The following is a 21534-nucleotide window of genomic DNA, read 5'->3' on the forward strand; positions in this document are numbered from 1 at the left end:
GGTTGACAGAAGAAACGCATGCAGAAGGCACCAGAATAAAGAGCCACAAATCCAGGCAGAAAGACGAGGATCACTGCACTGGATGAAGCAACAAAACAGGTGGCACAACAGATGGTGACCCACGAGAGGTACTGATTCTGGAAGCAAAGCAAGCAAGATGGCTACAGATGGTGACCCATGAGAGGTACTGATTCTGGGAGTGAAGACTGCACCACCAGGTGTGTGGGGAAAAAAAAACCCCAGCGGGTTTTCAAAATTGCTGCGCTGAAGCAGTGAATCGAATATAGACGGTGACCTACAAGCGGTACTGATCCTGGAAGTAAAGTCTGCCACACCGCATAGGACTGCCAGCTGTGATTGGAGTATGTGCAGGAAAAGTGTAAAAGAGTTGATGCAAAGCTGTGCTGAAGCAGAGAAGTGAATACAGATGGTGACCTACGCAAGGAACTGATTCTGGAAGAAAAGGTGGATGAAAAGTTTTAACTGATGTTGTGCTGAAGTCCAGGCTGCACAGAGACAACGAGATGCAACAGCAAAATGCCAATAGGATGTATGAAGTGCGAGGATCCAGGGCACTCGGAAGAGGCGTGTCCATACGTTCGAGTATGAAGAGTACCGGCAGTATGAGGAAAATTGTCAACAGTGACTGCGACAGCAAGCAACACATGGTGGGCGAGGAGAAAATGCAGAAGTTTCGAGCAAGGAAGGTGAGCTCAGTACTGCTCATGCCTCAGAGCTACCAAAACAAAGAAAAAAAAGGGGAAAAAGAAAAGAAGTTCGCATCTGACAGCGGAAGTTACAGAATCGGTTAAGGATGAGTCTGCGACGTCAGGAAATCATCATTCCGAAGGGAGCCGAGATGTTCTGCAGCCTATAGGGACTGGCGAATCCTCCTGGGAACGGCGGAATATCCAGTGATGCAGGCGTGGATTCAAAAGGAGACGGCAAAGGAAAAAGATGAGAAAAAGGTTGATGACTCAGGTTAAAGATGCATTGCGAGGTGCCAAAGAGGAGCTTAGAGGCCAGGTAACTGTATGAGAGGGTGCACAAGGTGGTCAAGAAACTAGAGCGGGAGCTGGAGGAGCAGAGGGGCTGCTCCATGCCCAAAAGTCAGTAGGCCCAGGAGAAAGAGGCATGGAAAACTGAAGCTGCTGCGACCCTAGCGACGAAATTGGCAGAGCTGCAAAATATGATGAAGGAGGCATTGATGCAAACTCAGAGCAAGCACAGGAAAGAGTGGAAGCTCTAAGAGAAAAATTGCAGGAACAAGCTGCATTTTTCAAAAATGAAAATGGAACAAGCTCTGAAGCCATTTGAGGTCAAAGACAAAGAGATTACAAAAAGTAAAAGAGGAAAGCTCGGTACTTATTAATCAGTTGCGAGAGTTGGAAAAGAGAGAACCTCTAATAAAGAAAGAGTTTCAGGAAGAAAAGGCTTCTCTACAAAAATCCCTTGATACCGCCCGTGCCTTGATTACAGGGAAAGACAAAGAGCTTGAAAGACTGAGAAATGAGATCACAGTACTGCAGGGAGAGAGCGAGTATGCAAAGACTGACTACGGTCAGTGGTTAATACTTTGGAGTCTGAAAAGATGAACATGGAGAAAAAGGTTACAGAATTAAAACAGGGTGAGTCTCTGCAAAGCAGTAAATTACAGGTGTCTCCACTGCAGAAAAAGGTATTGGCCCTGCCCAAGGAAGAGGGGATAGAGAAATACCGTTCTGCAGGCCTAGAAACACGGTAATTGTCCCCAAAGGAAAAAAACAAAGTGACTGATTGGAGTAAAAAGGTGCTGGGGAAAAGACATCTCACCAAGGAGATCCGGGCTCATGGATGCAGCCGGTAGCTGAACCCTGATAAGATTGGACGGAAGGTTGAAAACCTCTGCAATTGGAAGTCAAGGAAGAAGAAGAAAAGGAGTCCAAAAAGACTCCTCCGTGAGGCCGAGCTGGTTCCAGAGAAGGGCGGGGATGTTTAAATGGCCGAGTGTCCGCTGCCAGTGTGTGGCCCACCTTTGAAAAATCGCATACTGCGAAACGTACGTCGGTGGTGCGTGTGTGCTGACGTCAAGACGCTCAGACAGCAGGCGGTCTGAGAGAGGTGGTTTCACGAGCAGGCTGACAAGTCAACTAAGGTTATGCAACGTTGTTTCTAATCGCTAGGCAAACTTTAGCATAGCTAGCATAGCTATAAGAGGCTGTAACTAGATACGAACTTTGATCCGTGCTTCCAGGATGAAAACACGCTTTGGTGTGCCTGCAATCACTCTCCCCGGAGACCTAGGCAATATTTACTGATCAAGTTTCCTTTTACTTAAACCTGAGAACACATTTAACCCTGTGCATTTCAGCATCTGGGAATAAGGGGAGCATGTTTGTCAGTAATTGCACTGACCACTTTTGTATGATAGTTGTATAATAGTGTCTAAGGGGCTGCAGCTACTTAGTCTGCATTTGAATATGACTATCACCTCCTATTATTGTGACCTTGCTAATACTGTATACTAAAAAACACTAGTATACTGTGTCAACTCCCCTCGCTTTATAAGTCTTTATTATAAGACTTATAGTACAATCTATTCATTGGAAAATACTGAGCGTAAAGACCTGGCATAAATGCAAATGAACTATGCATGCACACTGTTTTATGATACGAGTTTAACTGTTACCCAGTCCACTATTTTGACCCCTAATACTAATAGGGGGTCTTTAGTGCTCCAGCTCTAATTTACAGTTCTGGATTTTTAGTAGATTTAAAAACTCTCACTCACTAAATAAGTGAAGCGGTAAGATAAATAGATACAACGACACTTCATCAAGGGGACCTAATAGGGAGAATATTAACAGTTACTATCTTGTTGATTTTTGTGTATAGATCACTGGTTAGCCATAGACTTGACTTTACCAGTCTGATACATTTTTTTTAAACTATTATCAATTTAAAGGATTTTAATCTTCACTCACTAAACAAAGACACTCTGAGTGCATTCTAACGGGAAATCTTTTTCTTCTGTATGCTGTCTATTCCACATCCCTATTGCACCGTCTACATGAAATCTAAGCTGAAGCGAGAGTTCTTTTCCCCTCCCTCTTCCCCCCTTAGTATACTCATTAATGTACTCAGATGAAAGCACCGCTCGATAACCAGTGACGCCTTTCTCAGCGTGCGATAGCGGACACCTTTCTATCTCATTCTCATCAGAGACTGAATCTTTACAACGGCTGCTTTCATGGCAAGGAAACTATGTTGGACCACATTTGGCACTGTATTACAACTGGATTTTTATTGCACTACTCCATCCTAACGTTGTTCTTGTATTCTGCGTTTTATGGAAAGCAGATTTTAATACTGCAACGGATTGCAGATACGCTTATAGGAATGCTCAGCTTGCTTGGTTATGCCTTAACATCTATATCCAGACTGAATCACACAAGCAGCTTTCTTCACGTCCCTATATTGTCTTTGTTGCTGATACTTCCTAACATTTGACTGTAGTATTCATACTGTACTTCTTTCTTTACTGGTGCAATCTCCAAAATGACTGAATTACACAAGCTGCTTTACACTGGTGATAAACATGATGAGCTTCCATCCCTATGTAGGCAGACTGTATGGCGACAGTGGCAGAGAGCATACATAAATAACTTTCTCTCTCCATTCTTCCTTGGACCAAAGCTCTGTAGTATTTGTGGAATGTCAGAACACTTCTCTTCCTTTTTTCAGAGGCCGCTCTGATTTGGGAAAGTTCAACCTGTAGACATAAGGGCTTGCCCTTTTCCTGCTCAAGAACACCATATGCTTCTTCCAGCTCTTGTTCCAGTTTCCAGATTTTCTCCTGCTTCTTCTCATACAGTGTCACCTGGCCCCTAAACGTGACCTCCAGGGAGACTCTGGTAGCGCTAAGCATAGCCTTCAGCTTCACATACTGCTCTGCAGGGGGACACTGGGTACTCAAACGCTCTTGCTGCACCTGTATTTCATTAGCAAACCAAAGACTTTCTTTCTGCAGAATTCACGGCATCTGCTTGTTTCTCGTTTGCCTTCTGCAAACCTGGGGAACCGTACCAACAGCCGCCATTGCTGGTTGGGGAAAGTCTCTCAACTCTGGCAGCTTGCTGACTACCTTTTAAAACCCCCTTGCAGTCAGGAGTTCAGCCTGCATTAATTAGGTGCAGCTGCAGCTTGCCTCTCGGGAGGAGTTTAACCTCATGCATGCTGGAAAGCACACATGCTGAACCTCTCTCTGACCTACACGGACAGTGACTCTGTAACAGTATATATATATACCATTTTTGATTATCATTTATTTTCGTTTTTATAATATATCTTATTATTTAGTTGCCATTATTATGTAATTTCCTTTATATTTTGTACCTGATATTTTGATCTTGGGACATATCTTGGGATTGGTAGGACATTGGGGAATGGAATTTGGGTAAGGTACAATGTAGTGTTGGTGACTGAGGGAGACAGGAAAACTACTGAACTACTTCAAATAGTGTGTACCAAATCGCCTACAATCAGTGGTGAATCCTACACACAATCACATATTTTAATATTTTTATTTATTTATACGTAATACATTTTTATTTAATAAAAAACAACCCCCCAACACCTTCATTATTTGGCTGGTGTCTGTACTGTTATGTAACCTCACAGACACAGGGCAGGTGCATCATATATATCATCTGAGTCTGTCTGACCACATTAAGTTACTGTCCAGTCCTTTGTCCTATCCAAATTCTGACCCATGGCCTGTGCTCTACTCCTGTTACTGTGCTGTGTCTACTATTAAAGCAGTACATTAATAAATAACAAGTACAATAACACTGTCAGGAGGGGGTTAAATGTATATGTTATTTAGTTTTAGTAGCCGGCAATTTGCCAGCAACCGCCAGCGCCATGACCAGCAACCACCATGACCAGCAACTGCAGCACCATGATCAGCAACCACCATGACAAGCAACCGCCATGACCAGCAACCGCCAGCGCCATGACCAGCAACCGCCAGCGCCATGACCAGCAACCGCCATGACCAGCAACCGCCAGCGCCTTGACCAGCAACCGCCATGACCAGCAACCGCCAGCGCCATGACCAGCAACCGCCATGACCAGCAACCGCCAGCGCCTTGACCAGCAACCGCCAGCGCCATCACCAGCAACCGCCATGACCAGCAACCGCCAGCGCCATCACCAGCAACCGCCATGACCAGCAACCACCAGCGCCATGACAAGCAACCGCCATGACCAGTAACCGCCAGCGCAATGACCAGCAGACGCCAGCGCCATGACCAGCAACCGCCATGACCAGCAACCACCAGCGCCGTGACCAGCAACCACCATGACCAGCAACCGCCAGGACCATGAGCAGCAACCGCCAGCGCCATGACCAGCAACCACCAGCACCATGACCAGCAACCGCCATGACCAGCAACCGCCAGCGCCATGACCAGCAACCGCCAGCGCCATCACCAGCAACCGCCATGACCAGCAACCACCAGCGCCATGACAAGCAACAGCCATGACCTGCAACCGCCAGCATCATGACCAGCAACTGCCAGCGCCATCACCAGCAACCGCCATGACCAGTAACCGCCAGCGCAATGACAGCAACCGCCAGCGCCATGACCAGCAACCGGCAGCACCATGACCAGCAACCGCCAGCGCCATGACCAGCAACCGCCATGACCAGCAACCGCCAGCGCCATGACCAGCAACCGCCAGTGCCATGACCAGCAACCACCAGCGCCATCACCAGCAACCGCCATGACCAGCAACCGCCAGCGCCATCACCAGCAACCGCCATGACCACCAACCACCAGCGCCATGACAAGCAACCGCCATGACCAGCAACCGCCAGTGCCATCACCAGCAACCGCCATGACCAGCAACCACCAGCGCCATGACAAGCAACCGCCATGACCAGCAACCACCAGCGCCATGACCAGCAACCACCAGCGCCATCACCAGCAACCGCCATGACCAGCAACGGCCAGCGCCATCACCAGCAACCGCCATGACCAGCAACCACCAGCGCCATGACAAGCAACCGCCATGACCAGCAACCGCCAGCGCAATGACCAGCAAACGCCAGCGCCATGACCAGCAACCGCCATGACCAGCAACCGCCAGGACCATGACCAGCAACCGCCAGCGCCATGACCAGCAACCGCCAGCGCAATGACCAGCAACCGCCAGCGCAATGACAGCAACCGCCAGCGCCATGACCAGCAACTGCCAGCGCCATGACCAGCAACCGCCAGCGCCATGACCAGCAACCGCACAACCAGTGTTCATGACCGGGCTAATTAGATGACACCACCAGTGACAGCACTACCACTACTGTGGCACTTAACGGGGTACATACACAGAGCTCGGTTAAATCTAATGTGACGTTACCTTCCCTGAGTTTAATAGGTATCTACAAAGCTCAATATATGCAAAACCAACGGTCGTTAGTGATCTCGTTAACATAACGCATAGCGCCATGGGAGGTTAGCACTGCCTTGCGTTTGCTTCAAATAACATGGCGTTAAGGTGGCGTTACTCCCATGCAGACCCTGAATAGGTGTTTAATTAGAGGAAAAAAAGAGAAGACAGCGGAGGAAAAGAACCTGGTAAATGACAGTATGATAGTTAAATCAGACCTAACAGTGGTCATAGGTTACGGCCTCGGTCACTGCGTGCACGTGCGCGTCGGAGCGCATGGTGGCGCATGCACCAGATTAAGGGTCATATGGGTCGCGATGGGTCACGCACCAGGCGAGGGTGTGGTGGGGGCACGGCCATGACGTCACACGGCTGATTCGCCCTCATTGGCTGAACCACCGCCGTGACGTAGCAAGCGCTTGGCCGCCACACCAAGAGACACATTTCTTGTCTTTTGACAGAGGTGGCTGTGCATCGCCCTTTGTGCAGGTGCGCGCAGGTAGTGACTAGGGCCAGCCCCATAGAAGGCCGTATCTTGTTCTCACTGCGTACGCCGTAGTGCGTGCAGCTGCGAGAAGTGGGGACGAGGCCTTACACTGACCCACACCCTGTGACCAGTGTCTGAGCCTGGGTGCGAGTAACGCCACCTTTACCTCGGACCTAACTAACGTAACATTAAATCCCTGCTGTAACTAGAACGGAGCCCTGGGATCGGCGCTGTTACAGGGAACGCCTCTGCTGCATCTCATTAGCACTAACGTCCGTTATAGTAACCCAAGGGCTTGTTACTGCTGAAAGCAGCACTTAATGCATCGTTACTGAGCTTTGAAAATCCCTGTTAGCACTTAATGAGATGTTAATAGAAGTTAACATATCGTTAAGTCATTAACAGACTTCTGAGGATCTACCCCAAAGATTACTATGCAACAGGAGCTGCCTGTCTGCACACCAGTATCAGCGCCCAAATACACATGGCAGGTATGCGGTCAGTTAGCACAACTAATACTAGTGGCACTGTCCAGCGTGGCCACAGTTCCCTCCATTGAAGAAATGTGCAAATATGGCCTCAAATAGTTTATATTGTATTTCTCTTTCTCTTTTTTTTTTTTTTGTCATTTAAACTTAATTTTTATTAAAAATTTTTAGGGAGAGGGGAGGAATGAATAAAATAAAAAATGGGGGGGGGAGGGAAGGGTACAGAAAATAGAGATGGGAGAAAGTTCACATTCATTTACAATTATACCTAACAAGATTTCTTAAAATATTCTATCACACAGTTAATATCCTTTTTTTTTTTTCCCCTTTTTTTTTTGTTACAACAAAATTAAGTTGGTATTCATTTCTTGTTGATTTTGACTCAGAATCCAAGGTAACCACACCTTCTGAAAATCTGTGTAGGTGTCGTTATTAAGACTAACCATTTTTTCCATGTAGCAAATCTGCCAGACTTTATTTTTAACTTTGAAAATTGAGGGAATAATTGTTTGTTTCCATACTGCCGCTAATTCGCGTCTTGCGGCTAAAGATATATGGCACAGTAATTTATTTTCATGTCTCGTGAGGGGGTAATATGGTTTGTTTAAAAGAAATAACCAGGGATCCATTGGTAGGTCCAAACCGAAAAACCTTTGTGACCACATTTTGATTTCCAGCCAATAAGCTTCTATGAATGGGCACACCCACCACATATGTATAAATGTGGCTTGTGCTCCACATCCTTTCGGACATATAGTTGGGTACTCTGGGATGACTTTAGCTAGTCTCATGGGGGTTAAGTACCACCTCATCATAACTTTATAGGCATTTTCTCTGATTGTGATACACATTGATGATGTGGCAACTTTTTGAAAAATATCATTCCAGTCTTCCATGTCTAATACCTCCCGTAGGTCATCCTCCCATTGTAGCATATATTTCAGTTTTTGATTCATTTGTGGAGGGGGGCTAACAAAATATCCATACAATTTAGATATCAGTCCAGGTGTGTTACTATCTGCTAGACAAAGTGACTCAAATCTAGTTAGCAATTCGGGAGGTCGGATTTTGTTACAAAAGGCTATATATTGTATTTCTCTACCATCTTGTGGGGGCCCAAACCACCCAGCACCCAAACTGCACACACACACTGCTTTGTCGGCCAGTGCATCCACGCAACATTAACCGCCATGACGACTAGGTTAAAATTGGCACTGGGTACCGCAGGCTGGGCAGCCACCAATGTAACAGGTAGGTTGTCACTTGTCACTTGGGCAGTCTTTTACCATAATACACATACACTGTAGGGAAATAGATACATATTTATACTCTGTACTTTTCACTGATTACTTTTATATGTTACGAAACAATGTGTTACCTAGGTTTATAAATCCAATGTCTACATACAGCTGTGCACAGTATGACGCCATTAATGATCCCAATAGAGGTCCTATAATTGATACTGTTTGTATTATTCCTGCAAAAGAGAAGTGGTAACAAATGATGAGTTTTCCATATCATTCTGTACAGCATTTAGATCACAGCTTTTTATGGATTGACAGATACTGAATATAACATTTAAAAAATCCTATAACACTGAAGGGCAGAAGGAGGCTCAGTGACTCTGAACCACGGAATCCTGGTACCAAACCTTGTATCAGCTCGTCATGGACAAGTCGCCTTGCCGCCCTGTACTGTTTCATAATACTATAAGCTATACAGGGACTCACTGTGCTGGCCAGAGCTATGTGCCAGAGCTATGTGCCAGGCTGTGTGCACACACTGGGCTATATAACACAACACTGGTATTCATTATTAACACAGCCTTAGATGTAAGTGGCTGTGACTTTGGACTCCTGGCAATACAGTCGGTTTCCAGCACTCATTATGAAATGTTTGCAGTCAGCATTTCAGAAAAAGCAAGTGTAAACATTGTGTATTGCAATCATTCCCCAACGTTTATTGTGCATTTATTATACCGTATATATAAATTAGACCTATAAAGTCTATTGGTAAAAACAAACAAATGAAACATTTTATATCAAAGGCATAATGAAATACAATCAAATAATGTAATATTTACCGATGTAAAAGGGAGAATTTTCCACTTTAGCAAAATCATCCACATAAGAGAGTCCCAAAGGTTCAACTGGCGTTTCACCAATTCCTCGTAGAATATTTCCCATAAGCACAAAGATCCACATCAAAGACTCGGATCCACTTTTACATTCTGTTTATTGTATGACAAACTACATTAGCAGGTCACGTTACCAGTTTGTGAAATATGTATATCATATATACTGTATTCACTAATCAATAATCAATAACCCACATTTCATTTCAGACACTATTGAAACTGCGTTATCTTTTCTTTCAAATGTTCACAAGTAGTTATATATGACGTGCGAAAATAAGTGATGTACCTCCACCCCATCTATTTCAAGTTCTGTACCATCCATTTAGGCATAACAATGTATTGATTATTAAAGGTAATTCAAACTATACACCTTAGTATTTGTCATCACAAAAAGTACGAAAAAGCAGATCACTTTCATATATACAATTTGAGCACAGAAAATGTCACATTTCTCAGTTCCGAGCTGTTCCATTTATTAGTGTATGAAAGTTGTAGATTACCATTACGTGTCAGCAAAGCATAATGCATAGTTAAGATGATATTTCTGGAAGCATTGAAGTCAATATATACTACTGTATATGCTCAGGTTGGAACCCCGAACCATAATGCATTGTAAGGTATCTAGCACTGAAGGGGTTAAAAATCTCCGTCCTAGCTATGCGCTAAAAATAATAAAAAAAAAAAAAAGCAACTTGACCATTTTGATGACCAGTACAACCTTACTTAATGAGAACTAGTGTACATTCAAGGACAGGATGTGGCTAATGGTTGAATATGACATGTTCCCAATTCAATTCTTCACATATTGTGACAGCCAAGAACAGAGGAGAAACGACCTTTCAAGTCCCATATGGACTTGATGAAAGGTCCATATGGGACCTGCAACGTGTTCCTCCTCTGTTCTTGGCTGTCACAATATATGAAGATTTGCATTGTGAACTTGTGAGTAGAGACGTACGTTGTACCTCTGTCCTAGAGGAGACCTGCACTTTGAAGAATTTGCTTGTCTATGTTGTGTTGGCTGCACAAGCAGGATTCTCCTCGCATGAAACGGTTTCCCCCGTACTTTGGAACTATACTGAATATAGCATGTACCTTCTGATACCCACCGGTCACTGATGTGACTTTGATTTGCCATGCACAGGGATATATGGGAAGTTGAGTTGGCTGATGAACTGACTGTTCTTTCATATTGGTATCTGTGTAAATAAAATAAGAATAAAAAGCGCCCAAGGGGAACGTGCACCTAGGGACATCTGTAGTTAGAAGTTTTATGGTGGCAATAAGATAGTGAAGGGTTTGTAACTGTTGCCAAGTGATACAACAATACTACGTGGGAGATGTTTCAGACATGTGGGAGCAAAATAAATAATTGTTGCATCTCTCTGCATCAATGTGTTAAGGTCTTTTGCTCCAGTTTTACCCCTTGTGTCTCACTTTGCATGTTGGACAGCATAAATGGGGTGGTTTAAAGCTGTCTGCTTAACTATCTGCGCCAAATATAAAAACGCTTGGTGAGCACGATTCTTAGTTATGGGGAAACTGGAAGCAAGCAATGTAGCTATTGCACCAAAAACACGTTTCTTTGCGGGGACATATTTTCCCCAACATGAGGTGTGAGTAAGTACGCTGCCCCCCTAAACTTTCCAAAGAAGTAATTGACCAACTTTTTCATAGTTGAATAGATTAAGGTCACTGTTAATTTTTAGCACAAGAGTGCAAACCAGGTAACAGGGCAAAGATCTGTTCTGTTACAACTTTTATAATGAAACACTGTATATGAAAATAATTAACTAACTGGGAATGTTTAAACTTATCAGCACTAATCAAAAAATGCTGTTTAATGGCCTTATGTTTTGAGATGCCCTTATTTCACAGTACTTACCGGTTCATAAGGAAATGAGGCAAAGCTGCTAAACAGCAACCCAAAGACATGATCACGCACCCAACAGCAATTACTCGTGGCCTGTGAAATTTTGCACCAAAGTAGCTCACAAAGGCTATTACCAACAAGTTCCCTACAAACCAGAAAGGAAAAAGGTGGACATATCTGAACAGGCAAAACATTCTATGTAACATTCAGTATGCTGTGCAGCAGTCTATTCCTGAAATGGGGTGTGCGGGGGGGGAGGGGGGGTTGGGGGGAGAGAAATGTAACAAATCTGGTTTAATTGCCCTTGCTATTCTTTGGTATTTAATGGAAAAGCACGGTGAAATAACCACTATTGTGATCTTTGTCTCTGGAGAAAAACCAGGACCAACTGTTGGCAAAGTAAATGAGTTGTCTTGTCCACAAACCATCCAGTTGCTTTGTGATCTCCCTTTGCAATTTGAAAAATGCTGGGAATACAAAAGATGATATCCATACATATACAGTATATTTATGTACATCAGCATTTGTAAATGTCTGGGCAGAATGTTCCCAATATCTTCAATTAGTAAAGGGTTCATGTAAAAGGCACAGGAGGCCAGTGATCTTATCAAAAGAAACGTCATCCCTTCTAAGTGATTTTCCTAATTTAGTCATATTGGTCATTTTGCTGAAGCACGGGCTGAAAATCCCTCCCAAAACTTCACGAGATACATAGGGATACGATACAGATGTAGTGGAAATTATTTTATTTTGGTTTATATAGTCCTAAACGTAGTCCTTACATAATCCCCAAATATCTAATACTGAAGACTGACAGCAGCATTCTGAATTGTACCTGTGGCTCATATATTATATTGTACATTGTCCATGCAAAGAAGAGGAAAATTACCAATCTCAAAACTTCCATCAATAACGCCAACAAGAGAGGCTGGGATATTAAATCTTCTTTCTATTTGCGTGATCATACTTTTTGAGTAACTCATGGCGAGCGTTTTGGTGACATAAGCATATGATAATGCACACAGAAATATCTAGAATTGTAAAGAAAAGGGACATTGATATGATCAGGAATGGTCACAAACCGACTGGTTACATTTAGCAGACGTGTCACACACACAACGTGCACTGATAAAGTGTACCCCAGTTATAGTTTCCAGGGCCATATTCAATATGGCGTGAAACCACTTCTCCACTTAAATGAACAGCATGGGAAGCAGCTTCACGGCTCATTGAATAAGAACCGTGGCCGGTAATACCCTGGGACACCATTTCTGGCGTTCTGATCCTCATGGCAGTTTTCTGAAAGAAAGAATTGATTTGATCACTAACCAAATATGTTTTTTTTCTTTCAATATGCTGCAGCAGTAAAGTACAGGTAACCATATATACACAGCACAGGACTTTCTGTGTGCTCGGGATCACACATCCTTCTCTGAGAATTGTGTGTATTTTCACAAATTCTCGATGATTGAAACCTGCTCCAAAATAAACAGAAATCTGCTGCTGTACAGGTAGGCCTCAGTGCGCGTTCACATGCAGGCGCCGCGAGACGTGCTGTCTCCGACGCCGCACTCTGATAGTGCTGCCGCGGTCGCTTTGTGGTAGGTCCATGCTTCCGGATCGGAAACCCCACAGCGATAAGACTCTGTGTAACTTTTTGGGCGTATTTTTCATGCAAGAATTGTGAACGATTAATTATTTAATACTTTAAACATTGCAGTTCTGTCTAATCATATCGACTCATTCCACGTAATTAATGCACACATTCGGGGCTTTATTCTGTATATGCCGAAGTGGCCAGAAATCATTGTAGATGTCAGTGGAGATTTTCATCTGACAACGGCCTAAACGGAGTATATAGAATTTACCCCTCAGATGTATAAAAACAGGAGAGAAAAAGAAAAAAAAATAATGAGCTTATTTAATTGGGGAAGGAAAGAAAAAAGGAGTGGCGCCCTGCCGGAAAGGCTCACCAAGGGTAAGTAAATGGCATAAATAAATATACTTTTATTGGCACAAAGGCAGGATTTAAAAAATACTAACGCGTTTTGCCCCGGGTGGCGCTTTGTCAAAGTGCCATCCGGCGCGAAACGCGTTAGTGTTTTTTTTTAATCCTGTTTATATGCCAATAAAAGTATATTTGTTTATGCCATTTACCTACCCTTGGCGAGTCCTTCCAGCAGGGCACCTTTATTTCTTTCAATCATCGTTCGATCCGGGCAGGAGCACGCCAACTGCAGCTCCCTCTGCAAGGGATAACTCGGCGAGTACTTCAAAGCCTACTCTTCATTATTATTGCTCTTGATCACCTTATAGATACTGTATCCCACATTGTCACTGTGATGGAGGATTTACCATCGTTTGATCAGGTTTTACAGTCTATGACTTAGATCTCCTCTTTCAATCAGTCACAGTGCATATATATTTACACAATGAACATATCAACCATTCACTAAGTGTGTAAAGGTTAATACCTACTGAGAAAGATGTTTTAAATCTCTGCAATTGAACTGCTCTCAGTGTATTTGCTTGTCAGGCTACATTTCATCACATTGCTTGCTCTGTACAGTGTGTGGTTTTGACGCACTGCTTTTGTTTGGGATCTCCCAAACACATTGTTGTTCTTATTTAATTGGAGGTTTGAAAAACGTTAAACATGTGTTAATACTGCGCAGCGGACACCTTGCCTTTAACTTGGAAACGCCGCACCCTTTCTTTGCTGGTAACTTTCCAGCCGGCTTCATGGTTCGTCTTTATTTCTTATTTTAATTAGGCAATGGACAATTTTCGATACTTGAGTCACCTGTAGAGAGGGAAGAACAGAGATGTTGGCCTTTTGACTCAGGGGGGTCAAACTCAGTCCTCAAGGGCCACCACCAGGCCAGCTTTTATGGATATCCCTGCTTCAGCACAAGTGTTTTGACTGAAACATGAAGCATATTAAGTAATAAAATATTATGATAACAAGCCATACTGATATGGATATATGATAAGCACATCCATACTGGTCAAGATATGAGAGGAGAACTCTTTTCAGGGAAATCAGTGGGGGGGGGGGGGGGGGGGGGGGGGGGGGCAAATGCGTGAAAACGTTTCATCTTTTGATCATTTTTAAAACATAAAAGTTCCTACACTGAATGTTTTACCCCAACACCCACCACCTCATATACTGTGTGTGTGTGTGTGTGTGTGTGTGTGTGTGTGTGTGTGTGTGTGTGTGTGTGTGTGTGTGTGTGTGTGTGTGTGTGTGTGTGTGTGTGTGTGTGTGTGTGTGTGTGTGTGTGTGTGTGTGTAGATGTATATAGATTTAAGATATAGATATATTATATCAATAATGTGTCTCCAATTGCTGGATGCTAAATTGCCACTTAACCAATTAGGAAAAGGTAGAAGGATTTACCTGTTACAGATTGTAATTGTTGAGAGAACAGCAAACATTATTACCGCTAAAGATAATAGTATATTGGTATAATATCTTAGGGTGGTAATACAATATTGTATTATCTGCCTGACCTCCCATTAGTTTATAACATCTCTATACCGGTATAATACATAATATAGTACAATGAAAAGATATAGATATATACTGTACGTGTCCTGGAAGGTCTTTAGTTTCAGTGAGGGAGGGGGGAAAGAGGAGCTGTAGATCGTGTATATATATATATATATATATACATATATATATATATATATATATATATATATATATATATATATATATATATATATATATATATATATATATATATATATATATATATATATATATATATATTACATCCAATTGACAAAACATATATGGTAATAAGTATATATGATGTGGGGGGTGTTGGGGTTTGAGCGTGCTGGGAATGTGTGTGTTAATTTAATTCCTAACTGGCAACATTTGTTTGGAGGTAAGTGACCCCTCTCCCAGAGCTCACCCCTCCCCACCTTTTTAACTTGGGATGTTCTCTCATTTTGCTGTATGGACAAGACCCACTGGGGTTGTTTCCCCTCATGAAATAGGAGACAAGAGCACCCTATTGCAAGCACTCATTGTAATGTGTGTAATGATGAATTAATTAATAAGTAAAACTTTATTGTAAATAAACTAAAATAAATGACTATTAAACTAAACTGAATGATACAACAGTGAATGACTCGCATTGGTGACTAAACATATAAAACAAACCAAAGTGCTCTATACAAAACTGAAACGGAGGGGAAATCCATAACAAATAATTACTTATTAGTAATGAAATAGCTCACAATTGATACAGGAGAGCCCCTAGGTCCAGCACTAAAAATGGTTAAAAACCTGTACATTATAAACAGGTAGCAAGAGACTGACCATTTAAATATTCGCAAATAAATGGCAAATGAATGTTCCTACAAAAACCCACAGATGGTATAGGATAGTCCAGAGCTAATGTCTCGAATAACACAATCAATATTGCCACGGTGCAACCGCTAATATAGGAGCACCTAAAGTGCTAAGTACAGGATCGCAACAAATGGATAATTACCTAGTTGCTAAATAAACATTAATATTACGAATCCTGATACATAAATTGCACGAGAGCCCACAAAATGTGTTGAAATGGCTCTGAGGCACGGATCTGGTCCGTATCAAGTTATAGCCTCCTAAGATATATGTGATATATGCACTTTAACAAACATAGGTAGTTCATAGCAATGGAGAAACTGTGGTGAGGAACAAACAGACTGTAGATAAATAGACAGGGTGTAACCACAGGTGTAGCACACACATTCATTTAGCTGCCAGCTACTGTGTAGATCAAATGTAGCAAAAAAGAAAGATAAATACTCCAATAATGCTACAACAGTATCGAAATCAAGAGGCTGCTATATCACTCACTGTGCCATCGTCATGGCACAGTCAGCAAGTACAATGAAACTAACTTAGTATAGGGTTATATTATGCCCATGATCGCAGTTAGCAAAGTGTGTGGAAATCAGACCTGCATAATAGCGACTCGCGGATAGACCGTCACTCAACAGTGCGTCTCGCCCTCATCCCTGCATGTGTGCGTCATGACATCAGTCTGGTCCCGCCTCCCCCCTGACGTACGTTTCGCGGAGGCGCTTTGTCAAAGGTGGTGACGTAGCATACTACGGAGGAGGTATTTATATTGCCATTAATCACCGAGCGAGCAGTGAAAGCAGCTGAGTTTAACCACTTAATTCCTTTACAGGCAGTCAATGACAGCGGAGAGACATGGACTGATAAACAAATAAAGGAAAGGTAGATAAATGGCAATAAAGTGTTATAAAGACAAAGTGTATTAACAGTGTCTGAGAATTTATGAGTGTTCTTAATGTGGATGAGTTACAATGTTTACCAGGTGAAAAAGGTAAGTACAGTATAATGAATGCATGCCACAATGATAAGTCAAGAAGAGACTTGTCAGCAATATGAAGACAAGCTGTTGCTGTTTAAATAAAAGGGGAAAATAGAAAGCCTTCATTAATACCTCTGGGTGCCAGTGTGCCCGAGACATAAATCCATTTGTATTCTTTCTGCAATATGAGGCGATTCCAGTCACCCCCTCTCGGGTTAGGGGGGACACTCTCTATTCCCATAAAGCAGAGATTAGTTATGTCTCCTCCATGCAATTGGTGTATATGGTTGGCTAAGGGAGTGTCAAGATGGTTACGTATAGCTCCCAGATGTTCTAAAATACGTTGGCGAAACTCTCTGATTGTCTTGCCAACATATTTGTTTCCCCCTCATACAGAGGTAAAAGGAAAGGTTCACAGTGTAGTGTTAGGACCTGCAAATTTGGTTATACCTTGGCGTGGTATGCAGGCTTATGACGCTGTGGCCAAAGGGTTTAACTAAATAACCAAGAAAATATTATTATTGAAGTATTTAACTTTATACTTATTACCATATATGTTTTGTCAATTGGATGTAGCATTGGGCACCCCTGTCTTTTGTTGTATACATTTGCCACTTTCAGTAGCACTCTTTTTTGATAAATATATCTATATATATATATATGAGATGTGTTGGGTGTTGGGGTTTGAGCCTACTGGGAAAGTGTGTGGTATAGGATGTAACCAGATACTGGAGATGTACTTTGGTTAAGTAAATTGGTAGGTTGTTAGGCCAGGTACAGAAGCTAGCCAAGATAATTTGTTGGTATACGGTCTCCAGTTGCTGGATACTATGTTGCCATTAGCCAATCAAGAACAGGCTTACCTGTTTTGTGATTGTAATTGGTTGGAGAGAAGATTGTATTATATCCATAATGTGTCTCCAATTGCGCTGGATGCTAAATTGCCACTTAACCAATTAGGAACAGGTAGAGAACAGCAAATATTATTACCAGTAAAGATAATAGTATATTGTTATAATATCTTAGGATGTTAATACACATATGGTATTATCTGCCTTACCTCCCATTAGTTTATAACATCTCTATACCGGTATAATACATAATGTAGTATAATGAAAAGATATAGATATATACTGTACGTGTCCTGGAATGTCTTTAGTATCAGTCAGGAAGGGGGGATCGGATGCTTCTCCTTGTAGTCTCCTTCCCTCAGTGCTGCTTAGCTGGTTTGTTGGAGGCGCTGTGTAGGGAGCTTCTGAGGCACCAGTTGTTTCCTTGTCCTGAAAGGACTTTAGTATCAGTCAGGGAGGGGGGAAAGAGGAGCTGTAGATTGGATGCTTCTCCTTGTAGTCTCCCCTCAGTGCTGCTTAGTTTTTTTTGCTGGAGGTACCATGCAAGGAGTTTCAAAGGCAGCAGCTGTTTCCCTGACACACTGCCTGACTCATGCAGAGTCCGAGGGTGTAGTGTAGCTTTTTCAAGAGAGATCTAAGTTGTATGTTGGGAGACTTGCAGAGACAGCAGGTGAGGGAATAAGGGCAGTTGATGGCAGTGCTTGGCTATAGTGGTTGGTAGGAGCGACTGTGGGTGTGGGACTGTAACCTTGACTCCAAGATTTTTAAATGCTTAATTTAAGAGGTGAGTTTTAAGGTTTTGTCTTAAAGGTGGTGAGAGAAAGTGCTTGGCGTATATAGTGAGAGGGTGTTCCAATGGTAAAGGGGCAGTGAGCGAAAAGGGTTTAAGGCGAGAGAGAGCAGTAAAGGTGAAGGCGGTGGAGAGGAGACAGTTATCAGTAAAGTGCAGCAGACTAGCAGGGGCATAGCGAGAGTTCCAACCTGATATGTAGGAATTAGCAGATGAGTGGAGAACCTTAAAGGCAAGGGGGAGAACTTTGTAAGTGATCTGAAATGTGATGGGAAGCCAGGAGAGGGATTTAAGGAGGAGATGAGCAGAGACTGATTTGGGAAAGAGCTAAATTATTCTAGCAGCAGAATTTTTGATAGATTGCAAAGGAGAAAGGTGTACGGCAGGGAGGCCTGTTAGCAGTGTGTTACAGTAATCCAGACAGGAGAGGATAAGGGCATGCATTAGAGTTTTAGCAATAGATTGACAGAGGGAAGGGGGTGGGGGGGTCTGGGCAATATTATGTAGGAAGAAACATCACATTTTAGCCATGCTGTGAATGTGAAGGGAGAAGGAAAGGGAAGAGTCAAATGTCACTCCTAGGCAACGTGCTTTGGTGACGGGATAGATGGTAGAGCCATTTACGGTGATGGAAAAGGGGATATTGGGCCAGGTTTATGGGGGAATAGAAGAAGCTCAGTTTTAGCCATGTTAAGTTTAAGACGGCGGAGCTCCATCCATAAGGATAAAGCCAGGAGGCAATCCGAGACTTGGGACTGGATTGCAGAAGTGAGGGCAGGGGTGGGTAGATATATCTGCGTATCATCTGCGGAGAGATGTTATCTAAGGTCAAAAGAGTTTACGAGATTACAACGTGGTATAGTGTATACAGAGAAAAAAGGAGAGGTCTGATTTTTGTTTTGATTTCTGAGCTTTGTTGCAGATATCATGAGAGTTTAGAATATGAAGGAGAAGAGAATAAACAACAGTATGAAAAGCAGCAGAGAGATGGAGTAGGGTTAGTAGGGAAAAGTGACCTTGAGATTCTGTTTCATGTAGATCATTTGCTACTTTAGTGAGCCCAGTCTCTGTTGAGTGAGCTGTATGAAAGCCAGATTGTAAGGGGTCCAGGAGGGCAAAAAGGCATGAGGGACACAGGTCGGTAGTTGGTAAGGCATGTAAGGTCTAGGGTGCTTTTGAGAATAGGCGTGCATGCTTAAAAGAGGAGGGGGAAATGCCAGAGGATGGGGAGGAGTTGAAGATATGGGTGACAGTGGGGACTAAGATAGGTATAAGATTTCTGATAAAGAGAGAGGACATGTGATAGAGGGAGAATAACAGATCAGCTTAGAAACATCCAACTATCTAATCAGAAAAAGAGGAGTTAAGAGTGGAAGAAGGAGATTTAGGTGTAAGTAGACAGGAGGGTGGAGGGATAGAAGGAATCTCCTCGTGGATACCATCACTTGGCCTTTAAAGTAGTCGGCAAAGTCTTGAGTGAAAGAAGAATGAGAAGTGGGAAGAGAAGGTCAAATACAGAGAAAAATGGTGCGTATTGGATTTGTGAGTGTTGATGAGTGAGAGTGGAGTTAAAACAGGAGAGGAGCCATTTATAGTGTAGAATATCAGCCCGTGTGAAATTTCCTTCATTGGCATTCAGAGGAGCGAGTGCAAGTGCAAAGGGAGCCTGTTTATGAATTTAGCCAAGGCCGTGGATTAGAGGGATGGGTGTGCCAGAGCCTAGAAGGGGCAAATAGGTAAAGAGACGAGGAGAGGATAGAGTTGCAAGAGTTGACAAGATTGTCAGTTGCGTTTATCTGTGTATGGTGCGTGTATCTGTGTATGGTGCGTGTATCTGGTGCGTGTATCTGTGTATGGTGCGTGTATCTGGTGTGTGCCTCTGTGTATGGTGCATGTATCTGTGTATGGTGCATGTATCTGGTGCGTGTATCTGTGTAAGGTGCGTGTATCGGGTGTGTGCATCTGTGTATGGTGCGTGTATCTGTGTATGGTGTGTGTATCTGATGTGTGCATCTGTGTATGGTGCGTGTATCTGTGTATGGTGCGTGTATCTGGTGTGTGCATCTGTGTATGTTGCGTGTATCTGTGTATGGTGCATGTATCTGGTGCGTGTATCTGTGTAAGGTGCGTGTATCTGGTGTGTGTATCTGTGTATGGTGCATGTATCTGGTGTGTGTATTTATGTATGGTGCGAGTACCTGGTGTGTGTATCTGTGTATGGTGCGAGTACCTGGTGTGTGCATCTGTGTATGTTTCGTGTATCTGGTGTGTATATCTGTGTATGGTGCGTGTATCTGGTGTGCGTATCTGTGTATGATGTGTGTATCTGGTGTGTGTATTTATGTACAGTATGGTGCGTGTACCTGGTGTGTGTGTCTGTGTTTGTTGCGTGTATCCAGTGTTAGTATCTGGTGTGCGTATCTGTGTATGGTACATGTATCTGGTGTGTGTGTTTATGTATGGTGCGTGTATCTGGTGTGTGTATCTGTGTATGGTGCGAGTACCTGGTGTGTGCCTCTGTGTATGGTGCGTGTATCTGGTGTGCGTATCTTTGTATGATGTGTGTATCTGGTGTGTGTATTTATGCATGGTGCATGTACCTGGTGTGTGTGTCTGTGTATGTTGTGTGTATCCAGTGTGTGTATCTGGTGTGTGTATCTCTGTATGGTGCGTCTATCTGGTGGGCATATCTGTGTATATATATATATATATATATATATATATATATATATATATATATATATATATATATATATATATATATATATATATATATACACACAGTGGTTCTCAGCATGCAAAAAAAACAGACAATAGTCAATATGGAATTTAAAGAATATATGTAAAATTGATGCAATACAAAGCTGCCCCTAATAAAAGCATACAGAGTACGTCTCACCAAAGAAAGTTATACACAATCAAAAACCGAGGGCGAGGTGGAATGGAGGAAAACAGGGGGGGGGGGGGGGGGACACAAGGTAAAAAAGGGGACGGAGAAAACCACGCAAAACAAACTTAATGGATAAGGTGATATAAACAAGGGGGGTAATGTTTCGGGGCCTAAATCGCCCCTTCTTCATAACCGTTCCCACAGACCTTTTGAGTCAATGATACTTCCCTTATGCACCTCCATC

The 21534-nt window shown here is 42.9% G+C and overlaps 1 protein-coding gene across 4 annotated transcripts in view; it reads right to left on the minus strand.

Moving 5' to 3' along the window:
- LOC142496284 (solute carrier organic anion transporter family member 1A2-like) overlaps window positions 1–21534 on the minus strand; it is a 55317-nt gene that overhangs the window by 26471 nt on the left and 7312 nt on the right. The window contains exons 2-8 of one of the 4 annotated variants that reach the window (XM_075602940.1): window positions 17899–18039; window positions 14102–14217; window positions 12304–12445; window positions 11427–11559; window positions 10637–10740; window positions 9488–9634; window positions 8783–8881 (exon numbers count right to left, since the gene is read on the minus strand). In XM_075602940.1, the coding sequence (XP_075459055.1) occupies window positions 8783–8881; window positions 9488–9634; window positions 10637–10740; window positions 11427–11559; window positions 12304–12445; window positions 14102–14158 (682 nt within the window). In that variant the 5' untranslated portion in view covers window positions 14159–14217; window positions 17899–18039. Of the gene's footprint in view, window positions 1–8782; window positions 8882–9487; window positions 9635–10636; window positions 10741–11426; window positions 11560–12303; window positions 12446–14101; window positions 14218–17893; window positions 18040–21534 lie in introns of those variants that run through there. The other 3 variants (XM_075602939.1, XM_075602941.1, XM_075602942.1) reach the window with 3 other exon arrangements.

Source organism: Ascaphus truei, chromosome 5 (assembly GCF_040206685.1).
Source record: "Ascaphus truei isolate aAscTru1 chromosome 5, aAscTru1.hap1, whole genome shotgun sequence".
NCBI lineage: Eukaryota > Metazoa > Chordata > Amphibia > Anura > Ascaphidae > Ascaphus > Ascaphus truei.